Source organism: Panthera tigris, chromosome E3 (assembly GCF_018350195.1).
Source record: "Panthera tigris isolate Pti1 chromosome E3, P.tigris_Pti1_mat1.1, whole genome shotgun sequence".
Classification (NCBI taxonomy): Eukaryota; Metazoa; Chordata; class Mammalia; order Carnivora; family Felidae; genus Panthera; species Panthera tigris.
Window position 1 is genome coordinate 39,343,241 of NC_056675.1, and position 12,444 is coordinate 39,355,684.

Sequence of the window (12,444 nt, forward strand, 5' to 3'; positions counted from 1 at the left end):
TCCGTGGATTGGTGGAGCCCGCGCGGCCGCCCCGCCTCCCCGGCTGGAGCGCGAGTCCCCAGGGAGAGCGGCGCCCGCTTGGCGGGCGGGAGCGTCGCAGTGTGGAGCGTGGGCCCGGGCTGCTCGGGCCGCGCGGGCGCCGGCGAGCGTCGTCCGCGGCGCGCGGTGGGCTGTCAGGGAAGGCTCGTGGGGACCCGCCGCGCCTCCGGCCTCGCCCCACGGCCGCGCTCCCCGCCGCCCGCCCTCCCGCGCGTCAGGCTAGGAGACGGCTGGCTCGGCGCCTAGCCGCCGCGGACGCGACAGGGAAGCAGCACTTTCGGGGACTCGGCTGGCGCGTTCGAGCCCTTCTTCCAGCGAATCGTGGCTCACCCGTCCCTCGCACCGGACATCGTCCCTGTCTGTCCCCGGCCGGTCCTCACTGCCCCCCGGGAGCCCTTTCCGAAGTAGCAGCGCCCACCCGCTGGCTTGACTCGCTGAGGCGCGTTGTGTTCTTTCGGGGCGCCGGGCAGGAGCCCCCCACGTCCGACGACAAACAAAGCCTCCGCGGAGAAGCGCTGGGTAGAATAGCAGCTCTCCTCAAGTCAGCCGCCACCTCCCCTCTGTCCTCGACCCTTTCCGCCCTGAACCACCCAGCCGGGCACACACACACAGGGGCCATGGTGCCAGTCTGCAGCAGGAGACAGAGCAGGAAACAGTCACACGGGGTATGAGAGTCCAGCAAGCTTGGCGCTGCTCCCCAAATGTCCCAAGTTCCGCACAAAAGCATGAGGAGTCGGTGGTGGCCCCTTCAGATTTCTCCTTACCCCTTTGGTTACTGTTTTCTGCCTTGTTACTGTGTTGTCCTGTTCCCCTGCACTGTGACTTTGTTGCTGGTCCCCCTCCAGGGCCAGAGGGGTGCCCTTCCAGCCCAGACACCTTGAGGGGATGATGAGCCATTCTCACTCCGCCCAGTCCCCTGGGGAGCCCTAAACCGTGTCCCTCAGCTGTCTCCTCTCCTTGTTCTTTATGTCCTTATCATTTTATTCACCAGGAGGTAAAGTTCTCTCATTTAAAAAAAAAATTTTTTTTTAACGTTTATTTTACTTTTTTGAGACAGAGACAGAGCATGAATGGGGAAGGGTCAGAGAGAAGGAGACACAGAATGGGAAACAGACTCCAGGCTCTGTCAACACAGAGCCCGATGAGGGGCTCGAACTCACGGACCACGAGATCATGACCTGAACCGAAGCCGGCCGCTTAACCAACTGAGCCACCCAAGCGCCCCAAAAGTTCTCTTAATTTTCAGCAAACTGTGGCCCTTGCCCCCATTCTACGCCTTGGCAGGAAGAGCCCTGGAGGCCCGGCAGAGCAACGAGCCACTTGCAGAGGATGAGAAGGGCCCATTTCCCACTGGACATCCACTTGGGAGGGTGAGACAACTCACTGGAAAAGTCAGGGGCTCAGGGAAGTTCCTGGCTGGAATAAGATGGCAGTTGAAGACGTGGGGGTGAACAAGAAAAAAAATTCAAGGGTGGCCGGGTGCAGAGGCGGGAGTGAGCCACAGTGAAGTAGGCCGAGAGCCTGAGGGGTCCCACCATTCAGTGAGAAACGAAGAGGAACCTCCAGAGGAGAACCAAACACAGCGGCCGTGGGGGAGGGAGAGCTGGGAGGGGCTTTCATCGGGGGGGCAGGGAATACCATGAAACATCACATAGCAGTGACATGGAGAAAGGATGGAGAAATCAGTGGGTGTGGCAGCCAGGGATGTGACGGTGCTGTAATTTAGGGTGAGTGGGGGTGGGAGGTGGGAAGTGTGGCAAGTGTGGTCGGGGACCGCACCACTTTCCCCACTTTTCCCCTCAGCCTGGCTGAGAAAGCAGGGAGGGAACTACTTGCAAAGGAGGAGCTGAGGGGGCTTTCCAGAAGGGACAGGTGTGACCATGCTGGAGAGAGAAAGGCTACAAGATGGGCGTGTCTCAGAGCAGAGTCCTGGTGACAAAGGGCGGAGCCACATGTATCTGTGCTCTTGGCTTGAGGGCGTAGTGGCCTGGAGCACACAGGCCTTAGCTTTGTGGTTCTCACACGCGAGATGCATCAGCACTTGTGAACACGGGGTGCTTACAACACGGCTTGCTGGGGCTCACCCCGGAGATTTCCAGTTTGCCAGGTCCGGGGTGGGGCTCAAGGATCTGAATTTCTAACAAGTTTCTGAACGATTTAGAAGCTGCTGCTTGGGAGCCCTCCCCTTTGAGAACCTCTCCCTGAACTGAATCTTGGCCTACTACATGTTGACTCTGGAAAGTTGACCCTAAGTTCCAGGTTACTCATCCGAGTAATACTTCATGGGCTGATGGCAGGATCACACGCGGGCTGACCCCTCATATTTGTAGGGACCGGGACAGAGTACAGATGGAGCTGCACAAATCCAAGTATTGAAATAAAGGAAAATTGTTAGGTTGGCAAACTCATCAACCTGTTCTCTTACCTGCAGAAGGTGCAGTGTCATGACAACTGTGGTCACCCCCAGGCCACTGAGCCTTGAGAAGACATGGCAGGGGGTCACCTGAGGCTGCTTCCACAAGCCAGGTCTCAGTGAGGCCTCGGGCCACTCAGGTGGGACTCAAGGGGATCTTTTCCCACGGCGATGCACCTGGGCTGTCCACCAGGCCTCCAAGGTGAGAGGTCCCAATCTGATCTAGAGCCACCCCCAACCCTCGGCCCCGAACTGAGCTCACTGGGTGTACAAGCTGTCTTTGTACCCCTTGCAGCCCATGGCAGGCTGCACACTCTTTATTATAGCAAGACAGGTTCTGAGGGAAGTGGGGAGGGAGGCTGGGAAGGAGGCTGGGAAGGAGGCTGGGAGGGAGACTGGGAGGGAGGCTGGGAGGGAGGCTGGGAGGGGGGTGGAGCTGGCTTTGCTTGCTCTGGTTTCTTTCCCTCTTGGGTAGGGGGCATAGGGTAGGTGAAGCTCAGGAAAATATCCTCCAGGGAGACTTGGTTGACAGAATAGTCATCCAGCATGAATTTCCTCTTGGCTTGCTCCAGAATGTCAAACACCTGTGGGAAGGAGGGAGGCCACCATGGATGATGGGCACAAGGGAGGGGAGGAGGCAACAGAGGGTGGAAAGAGGGAGTATCTCTAGGGGTGTGATAAGGCCCCCAAAAGGCCCATCGCTTTTTCAGCTGCTCCCAGAGCACCTCCCCAGAAGTGAGTCCTAGGGAGTCCAGCTGCCTGAGATCTCAGGGAAGGGTCCCTGGCTGGGGACAGTGGCAGAAGGCAGAGGCCCTGATTGGATCTCTGGCTTGCTGTGGCCCGGGGCACGTGGCATCCCCTCAGGCCCTGCTCCCCTCTCTGTGAAGTGAGGGGCAGGAGGAGCTGATCTCTGAGGTCTCTTCTAGCTCCCACATCCTATGTTCTATGAAATCCATGTGAATGTTGCCCTGGAGACGGAAAGAACCTGCGGCAGCTTTGAATGCAATTTACATGCAAGAGGGAGAACAGGTCACCCCAGAAAGCCCGTGACGTCTGAGGTTTGCTCCCTCTGATGCCCAGGTATGTGCTCACCTTGGCCCAGCTGAGGTCCTCCCTGGGCAGGTGGTAATGGACCATCCCTTGGTGCTCATCCTCCAGGACGCTGCCTGCACGAAGGAGACGCCGTGTCCCCGTGAGGGCCGGGCTGTGGGGGCCAGGGGAGAGCCGCCCGGGACCCTGGAATCACGGCCCGCCTCCCGGGGGTCGCGGGCCCGGGACTCGGCAGGGATGAGGCACGGAGACACACCTGGGAAGGTCAGGTTCACAAACGCCTTGAACTCCTCCAGGGCCTCCTGCCGCCCTTCGCTCCGGACCTTGGCCCGCAGGGAGTAGCCGCTGCCAAACTTGCTCTTGAGGTGCTGTGGGCTGCCCAGGCACTTGAACTGGCCCTGCACCATGATGGCCAGCCGGGTGCACAAGGCCTCACATTCTTCCATGCTGGGGAGAGGGGCAGAGGTCTGACACGGGGCCGGGGGCGCCGATGCCTGCCTCCCACGTCAAAGGCTCATGCGGGCGGGCCGGTGTTGTCGGCCAGATCGAGCTGTTCCCGATTCCCGTGTTTGGAGGGTGGCCCACATGGTTAAGCCTGGGGACTTTCCTCATCGACTCTGAATCAGCTTCTGGCAGGTCTTCTGTCCACCTAGCCCCTCCCAGCCAGCTCTTGTCCTAGCTCTTCCATCGACCTCTAGAGACCCCGGCTCTACCTGTGGGTGGTGAGAACAATGGCCTTGCCAGACTTGCGGGCTCGTGCCACTGTGCCCCAGAGCAGGCGCCGGGCCACGGGGTCCATGCCAGTGGATGGCTCGTCCAGCAACATGACTGAAGGCTCTCCAATTAGGGCGACGCCAGTGCTCAGCTTTCGTTTGTTGCCACCACTGGGGGCAAAGTGGGGAAAGGTTGGGGTGAAAGGCAAACATCAATCAGGGGTAGCCCAACACTCCCCATGCGTGGGCGCACACACACACACACACGCGCGTGCGGGCACACGCACATGCGTGTGTTTTCCTTTCGGTTCAGAAAGTACTCCCCAGCCTCTAGTGGAGCGTTAGTAGTGTGGTCCCCCAGTCCCCCACCCTCCCGTGAGGTTGCATTGTGACTTGGCTGTCCATTCAGTGTGTAAGCCATTGCCCTGGACACAGGGACACGTGGACACATGGTGAGCACATGCTTGATGAGTCTTCTTTGAGGGTCTCTGCAGTGTTCGGGGAGTAAGGGCAGAGGGCCATTTTAGTAATTTTTTTTAAGTGAACACATAGCATTGACAGTGCGCAAGGGGCTGTTTTAAACTTTGCAAATGTTGACTCATTTAATCTACCAAAAATACAAGGAAGTACAAAAAGCTGCTTGAAATCAACACCAGCAGAGAGGGAAGAGCCAAAGATGACAATCACCTGACCCCTGGGCAAGTCTGATTTCCCAGCTCCGGGGTGGGGGGCGGGGGGGGGGGGGGGGGGGGGAATGCTGCCGCGAACCGCCAGGGGGCGCTGCACACAACCCCAGCGGGTCCTGGGACAGAGGGGAGGGGGCGTGGCCCTGCTTGGCGAGCTAAGCCAAGCGAGTTGCTGAGTATGGGTGGCAGCGGAAGACTGAGGCTTGTCAGCAAAACGTGAGCAGTTCAGATGCCTCAGACGCAGCAAGATAAGGTCATGTGTGAAATGGGAGGCTGCCAAAAATCAGAAGCCCTCTGCAAAGTGGCAGGTGCCATCTGCTTGTGCTCGGCCACCCACCTGCTAGGGGGCCAAGAGGAAAGGTGCCTCAGGGCAGCCCAGGCCATGCTCCATTCTTACGCCTCCCACAAATCCACACAGTGGCAGGGACTGCCCTGAGCTGATGGCCCTGGCCCTGCACGGAGGAGAGCCGGGCACGTCTCACCGGTGGAGGTGGCGGGACCGAGGGAGCCCCAGATCTCACCTGTAGGTCTTCACCAGTTTGTCAGTGTAGGTGTACATGAGTAACTCCTCAAGAATTTGTTCCACGCAGGTGCCGATGTGGCGCTCGGGGATGCCCCGGATCCGGGCGTACATGACCAGCGTCTCCCAGCCCGTCATGTGGTTGAGCAGGGTGTCAGACTGGGGACAGTAGCCCACCCACTGCCGCACCTGGTGGGGGGGAGGCACGTCAGAAGGAAAGCCGCCCACTGCACGGGGGGCCCGGACGCCTGCCCTGGCCTTGCCCCACCCCGGGCTCCTGCTCTGCCCCGTGCATCCCCACGTTTGCCATGTAGACAGACGTGTGCCCGGCTGCGGCGCTCGCTGGCGGGGTCTGTGGACGGGGCACATGAGGGGCCCTTCTGCTTGGCCAGCATGAAACCTCAGTGCTCAGCGCCTGCCTGCCTCGTGCCCTTCCAGGTATCATGTCAGTAGAAGATGGTTAATTTTTCCCCCTTATTAGACATATAAGCTACAAATAGGTTTTCTTTTTTTTTTAAATTTTTTTTTAACGTTTATTTATTTTTGAGACAGAGAGAGACAGAGCATGAGCAGGGGAGGGTCAGAGAGAGAGGGAGACACAGAATCCGAAACAGGCTCCAGGCTCTGAGCTGTCAGCACAGAGCCCGACGCGGGGCTCGAACTCACAGACCGTGAGATCATGACCTGAGCCGAAGTCAGACGCTTAACCGACTGAGCCACCCAGGCGCCCCTAGGTTTTCTTTATATTCACACGAAGACTACCAGGACCTGGCGTGGTCAGGGTGGTGTGCACCACCAGACGTTTCACGGACGTGTGCTCTCCGCAGAGGACCAATCGCGTCTTGTTTTTGCCAAATGTATCATCCCACGTCTACCATTTTGCAAGTTACTTTTCTAACTCAACATTATGTCTTTTTTCTTTAATGTTTGTTTTTGAGGGAGAGCAAGAGAGAGTGCAAACAGGGGAGGGACAGGGAGAGAGAGGGTGATAGAGGATCCAAGCAGGCTCCGTGCTGACGCAGGGTTTGAACCCACGAACTGTGAGATCATGACCTGGGCTGAGGTCAGTCGCTCAACTGACTGAGCCACCCAGGTGCTCTTCAACATTATACGTGAAAGATCTTTCTCAGTCAAGAAATGCTGTCCTACCCCAACTCAGTTTAACTGCTACTTAGCCATTAGGGGAGGGTTTCTAGATTTTATTTAGCTGTTTATAAAAAAAAGTCAGGCACGTGTTAGTTATTTCCAAGGTTCTGCCTTTATAAACGTGGGGTGAACTACCCTGGTTTGCGCCCATGGTCAGGTGCTCCCCTGGAGTACAAGACGAAGATAGTAGGGAGCCATTTTTGAAAAACAACCAATGCTGTCCTTCCTGTCTTCCCGCTAAAGATGCCAGACTGCTCTGGACATCACCGTCTGGGGCGGGGTGGGCAGCTCTGACCGGGTGCAGACCTGAAAACCGCCTGGATGGAATGAACTAGGGGACAACGTGCCAGGACATCCCACAACCGAGGGCAGGGCTCCCCCTGAAGACAGACGCCACCGGGCAGGAGCAAAGTGCCGGGAGGAAACACGGACTTGACAGAAGAGGCTTCGAGCATCTCACTATGAGACATGAAGATTTCTGGTAGGTTGCCTTCATTGGGTGATCTTCACCTGCCGTTTCTTCTATTTCTAGTTTGCTGAAAATCGTCTATGATCATGTGTGGGACGGGGTTCCTATCAAGTGCTTTTTCAGCATCTGTTGATAAATGGTTCTTTCCCCCGCTTTGATCTACTAAGGTAGTGATTTCTGTTGGTGGGTTTTTTGCTCTGGAGCCTTAATCATGTTCCTAGAGCAAACCTGACTTGATCATAATTTTTATTTTCTCAACTCCTGCTGGATTTACATCAGTAATTTAGGGTGTTTATGTTTTTCGTGAAACTGGTCCCTGGCTTGTTTTAGATACTGTCCTTGCCTGGTTTTACCAGCTCCCGAGCTGGGCAGTGCCCCGGCTTCTCTCCCAAGCTTCTGCAGGGCTTCTGCTACAGGGACATGATCTGCTCAGTGGTGGCTGGTCCTGTCCAAGAAGGGGTAGATCTTTGACCTTCGTTTCAGGTCTCTACAGGTTTTGGTCTGTACAGGTTTTCTATCTCTTGAAACAGTTTGGGGGTAGAAGGCTTGAGAATGTGATGTGATCTAGAGAAGAGGAAGGAGTGTGGTGTTTCTTACACACCTGACTTGGCAGTAACCTGCTGTCTCCACGGCTCGGCTGGGTGCTCACGGAGCCCCACTCGGCACTCGGTGGTGCTGTGGACCGAGGACGACCCCTCATCGGAGCCAGCTAATTCTGGGGCAGTGAGCAGGTCTCACAGAAATGCGGATGGACTCTCGGGAGTCACAGCTGATGCTTGGAACACCAGCACATCCTGCCAAGAATATATTTTAGCAAATGAAAAGAATGCTTGAAAGTACTTGTCCAGATCAAGGGAGGCAAGCAGAAGGCTCACAAAGGGGGAAGAGCAAGGAGTTTGCTGCCGAGAGGGATCTGTGTGGGGTTCCCAGTGGGAAGCGCAGGAACGGAAGTGCAGGCTTAACTAGATTTAAATTCCACGTTTCTAATGGTGAGGTCACGTAGACAGCCAGGAGGTGATGTGCAGATGGGTTCTGGGAGGACTGGAATCCGATTTCCGGGCAGATGTGTTGTGTTGTATTTTAATTTAATTTAATTTTATTTAATTTAATTTAATTTAATTTTATTTTATTTTATTTTATTTTATTTTATTTTATTTTATTTTATTTTATTTTATTTTATTTTATTTTATAATATGTATATGTATTCTATGTTTTTATGTTTATTTTTGAGAGAAAGAGCGTGAGTTGGGGAGGGGCAGAGAGAGAGGGAGACACAGAATCCGAAACAGGCTGCAGGCTCCGAGCTGTCAGCACAGAGCCCAATGTGGGGCCCAAACTCATAAACCGTGAGATCATGATCTGAGCCGAAGTCCCAGACTGAGTCACCCAGGTGCCCCCTTAACATTTTTTTTTAACTTAAGTAGTCTCTGCACCCAACATGGGGCTCAAACTCATGACGCTGAGATTAAGAGGCACAGGCTCCACCGACTGAGCCAGCCAGGTGCCCCTGATATGTGGCCTTTTCTAATTGGCTTCTTCCAGTGAGCATCGTGTCTTTCAGGCTGTGGCACGTGCGTCAGCATTTCATCCCTTTACGTGGCTGAACGTTGTTGCATCGTACGCGTGGATCACGTGTTGTGTATCTGTGGATCCACTGATGGACCTTTCGGTTCTTGTGAAAAATGCTACTGTGAACATCCACATGCAGGTTTTTATGTGGATGTAGGTTTCCATTTCTCCGGGGTTCACGCCTCCTGGTGGAGTTTCTGGCTCGTGTGTCGACTTTGTGTTTCATCGTTTGAGTATCTTCCTGGATCATGTTTTCCTTGGGGCCTTCAGTCCCTTTGTGTTTAACATACTTACTGATGTATTTGGATGTCGGTCTGCCCACTTATTCAGGGCTGAGTGTTCCACGTATTCTCGTGTTCTGTGTTCCTCTTTCTCCATCACTTCTCATCCTCGGTCACATTATTGTTTTCATTTCCCTACAGTCCCCCTCTGTGGCTTATTCCTGGCCCCCATTCTTGTGCTCGGGGAGGAGCAGAGAGAGAGACAGAGACAGAGATAGAATCTGAAACAGGCTCCGGGCTCTGAACTGTCAGCACAGAGCCCAATGTGGGGCTCGAACTCACGAACCATGAGATCATGACCTGAGCCGAAGTCGGACACTTAACCGACTGAGCCACCCAGGCACCCCATTAATATTTGTATGTATTTAAAACTTCACGAGAAACTATTGTTATAGCTTTGTTTAATCAAAACTCATATGTTCCCCCCCCCTTTTTTTAAATCACTCTTCAATCCTTTCTGCATGACTTTGAGCTTCCTTCAGGGATGATTTTCCCTCTGGGTAAAGGTGGCTCTCATTTATTATCATTATTTGGTGCACGTACACTGGTGATCAGTTCTGTCAGTTTTTGCTTATCTGGAAACGTCTTCTTACCTTCTTTTTACAGCATGGCTTGACTGCATATATCATTCTGGGCTCGTCGTTAGCACTTGTGTCATTTGTAGGGTGACATTCTGTTGTCTTTTGGCCTCTTTCCTTTCTGTTGAGAAGTCATCTGCTGGCCCAAGTGTTGCTCCTTCCAAAGTGGGTCCTCCTGTGTTTGTGGTTCAGCAGTTTTATGATCATGTTCCTAGGGATTTATTTCTTTTAATTTCTCCTGCTTAGGATTCATAGGGATTTACTTATTTATAATTTGATGTCTTTCATAAACTTGGGAACATTATAGACATTAAGTTTTCAAGTCCCACTTTGCCTCATATTTGTGTCCTTTCCATCTGAGACTTCAGTTACACATACATTAAACCTTTTCACCGCATCCTCTGTATCAGATTATTACGTATGGCTGTAAAACACATTACTCCAAAACGTAGCTGTAGTTTGTTAGTTATTTGGTGGTTTCTGCAGGTCAGATTGTGAATCTGGGGGCAGCTTGGCTGGGTGGTTCTGGGCAGTGTCTCTCATGAGGTGGCCTTTAGGCTCTCTGCTGGGCCTATGTCACCTGAAGCCTGGGGGATCTGCCTCTGAGCTCCCTCTGGTAGCAATGGGCAGGCCTCCGGACCCTGGGGCCGTTCCCTCCACAGGGCCCTGTGAGCATCCTCATGATGTGGCAGTCAGCTTCCAGCAGCCTGAGGGATGTGAGGGAAGGGGCGCATTCCAGACGGAAGCTGTGGGCTCTCCTCTCAGCCAGTCTTGGGGCTGACACCCCATCTCTTCTCCACCGTGTTGCTGGTTGCATAGACCCACCCTTGGCCCAGCACGGGGAGGGGCTGCTCAAGGGTGTGAATCCCAGGAGGAGGGTCCCTCGGGCTGTCTCCACTGTGTGTCATGTTCCTTGCCTTCTCCTGGATAGCATCTGCCCTTTGACTCTCCAGGCTTCACTCTGTAATATCCTTCGGAGGCGGGATTTTGTCTTGTACGTGGACCTGCTTATTTTTTATTGCTTACCAAGTTATTTGGATAACTGTTTGTGGAAATCGTTTGAAGCCACAGTGATAGCATTTCCTCCCAGAGAAGATGGATGTTTGCCTCCAACAGGCGTCTGGGAGCATTGGCGGCTCAGGGTTCCGTCAGCCCCATTTCGGGGACTGAGACCAGGCCAGGCCTTTGTGCGATCCTTGGATGAGCTTGTCTACATGTAGCTCGTGTCTACAGCAGGGTGCAGCCTTGGGGGTCCACCCTCTAAGAAAGGATGCGCTCACCCGGAACTCAGTGCCTGTCACTTCGGCTCCAAGAGCGGCACTCAGCTCCCAGCCGTCTGGGCCGGACCTGGTTGCCTCCCTGGGCCTCTCCCCTCTTCCCTCCTAGCTCAGTCTTTGCCATCTTTTCAGCCCCCTGGAGGTGTTTTCAGAATTTGGTCCTGTTTTTCTAGTTATCACCAGGAAGGCGGTCAGGGATATGTAATTTGCTGTTGCCAGAAGCCTGACCCGTAATTTTTACAATGGTAAAAAAAAGATAAAATGAGCAGTAAATGTTTCACAGCCGTGAGAGGCTTATGTTGGCTGCGGTTGTCTGGCCAGGCTCTGTACCGGGCAATACACGCTCTTGAACGCGCCTGTGTGGGCACTTCCGTTCTCTCTCTGAACACGGTTTTGGTCACGGACACTGCAGCTGATTGGAAGAACTTCCCGGTGACACGGTGGCTGGTGCCGTGGAGTGCAGGTTCGATTATGCTGCCGCAGGTTGGTCTCTTCCTCTGCCTTCCACCGCCGGCCGCTGCCGTGTCCCTCTCCGCTCCCTGCATGGTGGGGACTCACTCTCGTGACCAGAGCTCCTGGCCACTGAGAGTCCTGGGCCCGGCACAGTTGTTAGCACGTCCAGGCCATTGTTGAATTGGTGCTGGTAGTTGAGGTGGGGACTCTGAGAAGAGGATCGGGTTCGAGGGGCTCATCATGTAGGTTTGGGTTGAAACTGGGAGACGTCTGAGTAAGGCCGACTAGGAGGCGTGCGTGTGCAGGTCTGATGCACAGGGCTGTGGTGGCTACGGGGGAGGCCGAAGACGGGGGGGGGGGGGGGGGGGGGGGTGGGTAACGACCAAGTCAGGCAGGGGCAGCGAGTATGGAGCAGGAAATACAGAGGGCTGGTGTTGCAGCCCTGAGGAGTCTGGGAAAGAAGGGTCATGGTGGGAAGGGCCAGAGGAGGGGGGAAGGCTACAGCTCTCAGGGGGGACAGTCCGCATTATGAGATGCCCCACAAAAGGCAGGAAAGGCCAGCCGGGAGGCTGGAGTGGCCTCGCACGCGCAGGGGAGCGGCCGCAAGTCTGCGGTGTGTGCAGGGGAGCGGCCGGGAGGCTGGATGGACGCGGGGCCGTTTGGGAGGGATGTGGAGGGCTGTGAGCAGTCGACACCAGAGATAGGGAGCTCAGAGAAGAGGTCTAAGGGGGGCCGTGGGGCTGGGAGGCACGTATAAACCTGATCCACGGGGGTCTTCTGAGACCAGGCGCACCCCTGCGTCACACCCCCAGGTGCACTTTCGCGGCCCCTCCTCCGACACAGCTACCCCGTCCCGGTCACACCCTACCTTCCCGAGGTGAGAGCTGATGCTGAGGCCCTTGATAAAGGCGTCCCCAGAGGTGATGGGCTCTTCCCCGGTCAGCATTTTGAAGATGGACGTTTTCCCAGCTCCGTTGACACCAAGAAGGCCAAAGCACTCCTCTGCCTGGACGGCGAAGGACACCTTATTCACGGCCAGCAGGGGCACCTTCCTGCCGTAGACCTGATGTGCCCAAGACAGAAGGCGCTCGGTGAGGAGGCCGGGGATCAGCAGGCCGGAGTCTCCCCTGTGCTTGTCATCTCCATTCTGGGGCAGGTCCCGGCTGCCCTCGGGGCCCAGGGGCTGGTGTGTGCCAGGCTTGGCCTTGCCTTCCCTCCCGGCAGGGTGAGGGAAGTCTGCACTCCTTTTT

The 12,444-nt window shown here is 55.2% G+C and overlaps 1 protein-coding gene and 1 long non-coding RNA gene across 7 annotated transcripts in view; one reads left to right on the forward strand and one right to left on the reverse strand.

Moving 5' to 3' along the window:
• The first annotated feature begins 1,194 nt into the window (after window positions 1-1,194).
• The window catches only part of LOC122234747, a 28,659-nt gene continuing 17,409 nt past the window's right edge, over window positions 1,195-12,444 (forward strand). The window contains exons 1-4 of one of the 2 annotated variants that reach the window (XR_006212678.1): window positions 1,195-1,409; window positions 2,471-2,654; window positions 3,379-3,532; window positions 6,811-7,048. This is a non-coding gene — a long non-coding RNA (uncharacterized LOC122234747). Of the gene's footprint in view, window positions 1,410-2,470; window positions 2,655-3,378; window positions 3,533-4,838; window positions 4,915-6,810; window positions 7,049-12,444 lie in introns of those variants that run through there. The other variant, XR_006212679.1, reaches the window with a different exon arrangement.
• LOC102958727 (ATP-binding cassette sub-family A member 17-like) overlaps window positions 2,730-12,444 on the reverse strand; it is an 87,959-nt gene continuing 78,244 nt past the window's right edge. For all 5 annotated transcript variants that reach the window (XM_042972324.1, XM_042972326.1, XM_042972323.1 and 2 more), the window contains 6 exons: window positions 12,063-12,257; window positions 5,423-5,610; window positions 4,216-4,386; window positions 3,759-3,949; window positions 3,545-3,618; window positions 2,730-3,036 (listed from right to left, as the gene is read on the reverse strand). In XM_042972324.1, coding sequence (XP_042828258.1) covers window positions 2,773-3,036; window positions 3,545-3,618; window positions 3,759-3,949; window positions 4,216-4,386; window positions 5,423-5,610; window positions 12,063-12,257 — 1,083 coding nt within the window. In that variant the 3' untranslated portion in view covers window positions 2,730-2,772. The remainder of the gene's footprint in view (window positions 3,037-3,544; window positions 3,619-3,758; window positions 3,950-4,215; window positions 4,387-5,422; window positions 5,611-12,062; window positions 12,258-12,444) is intronic.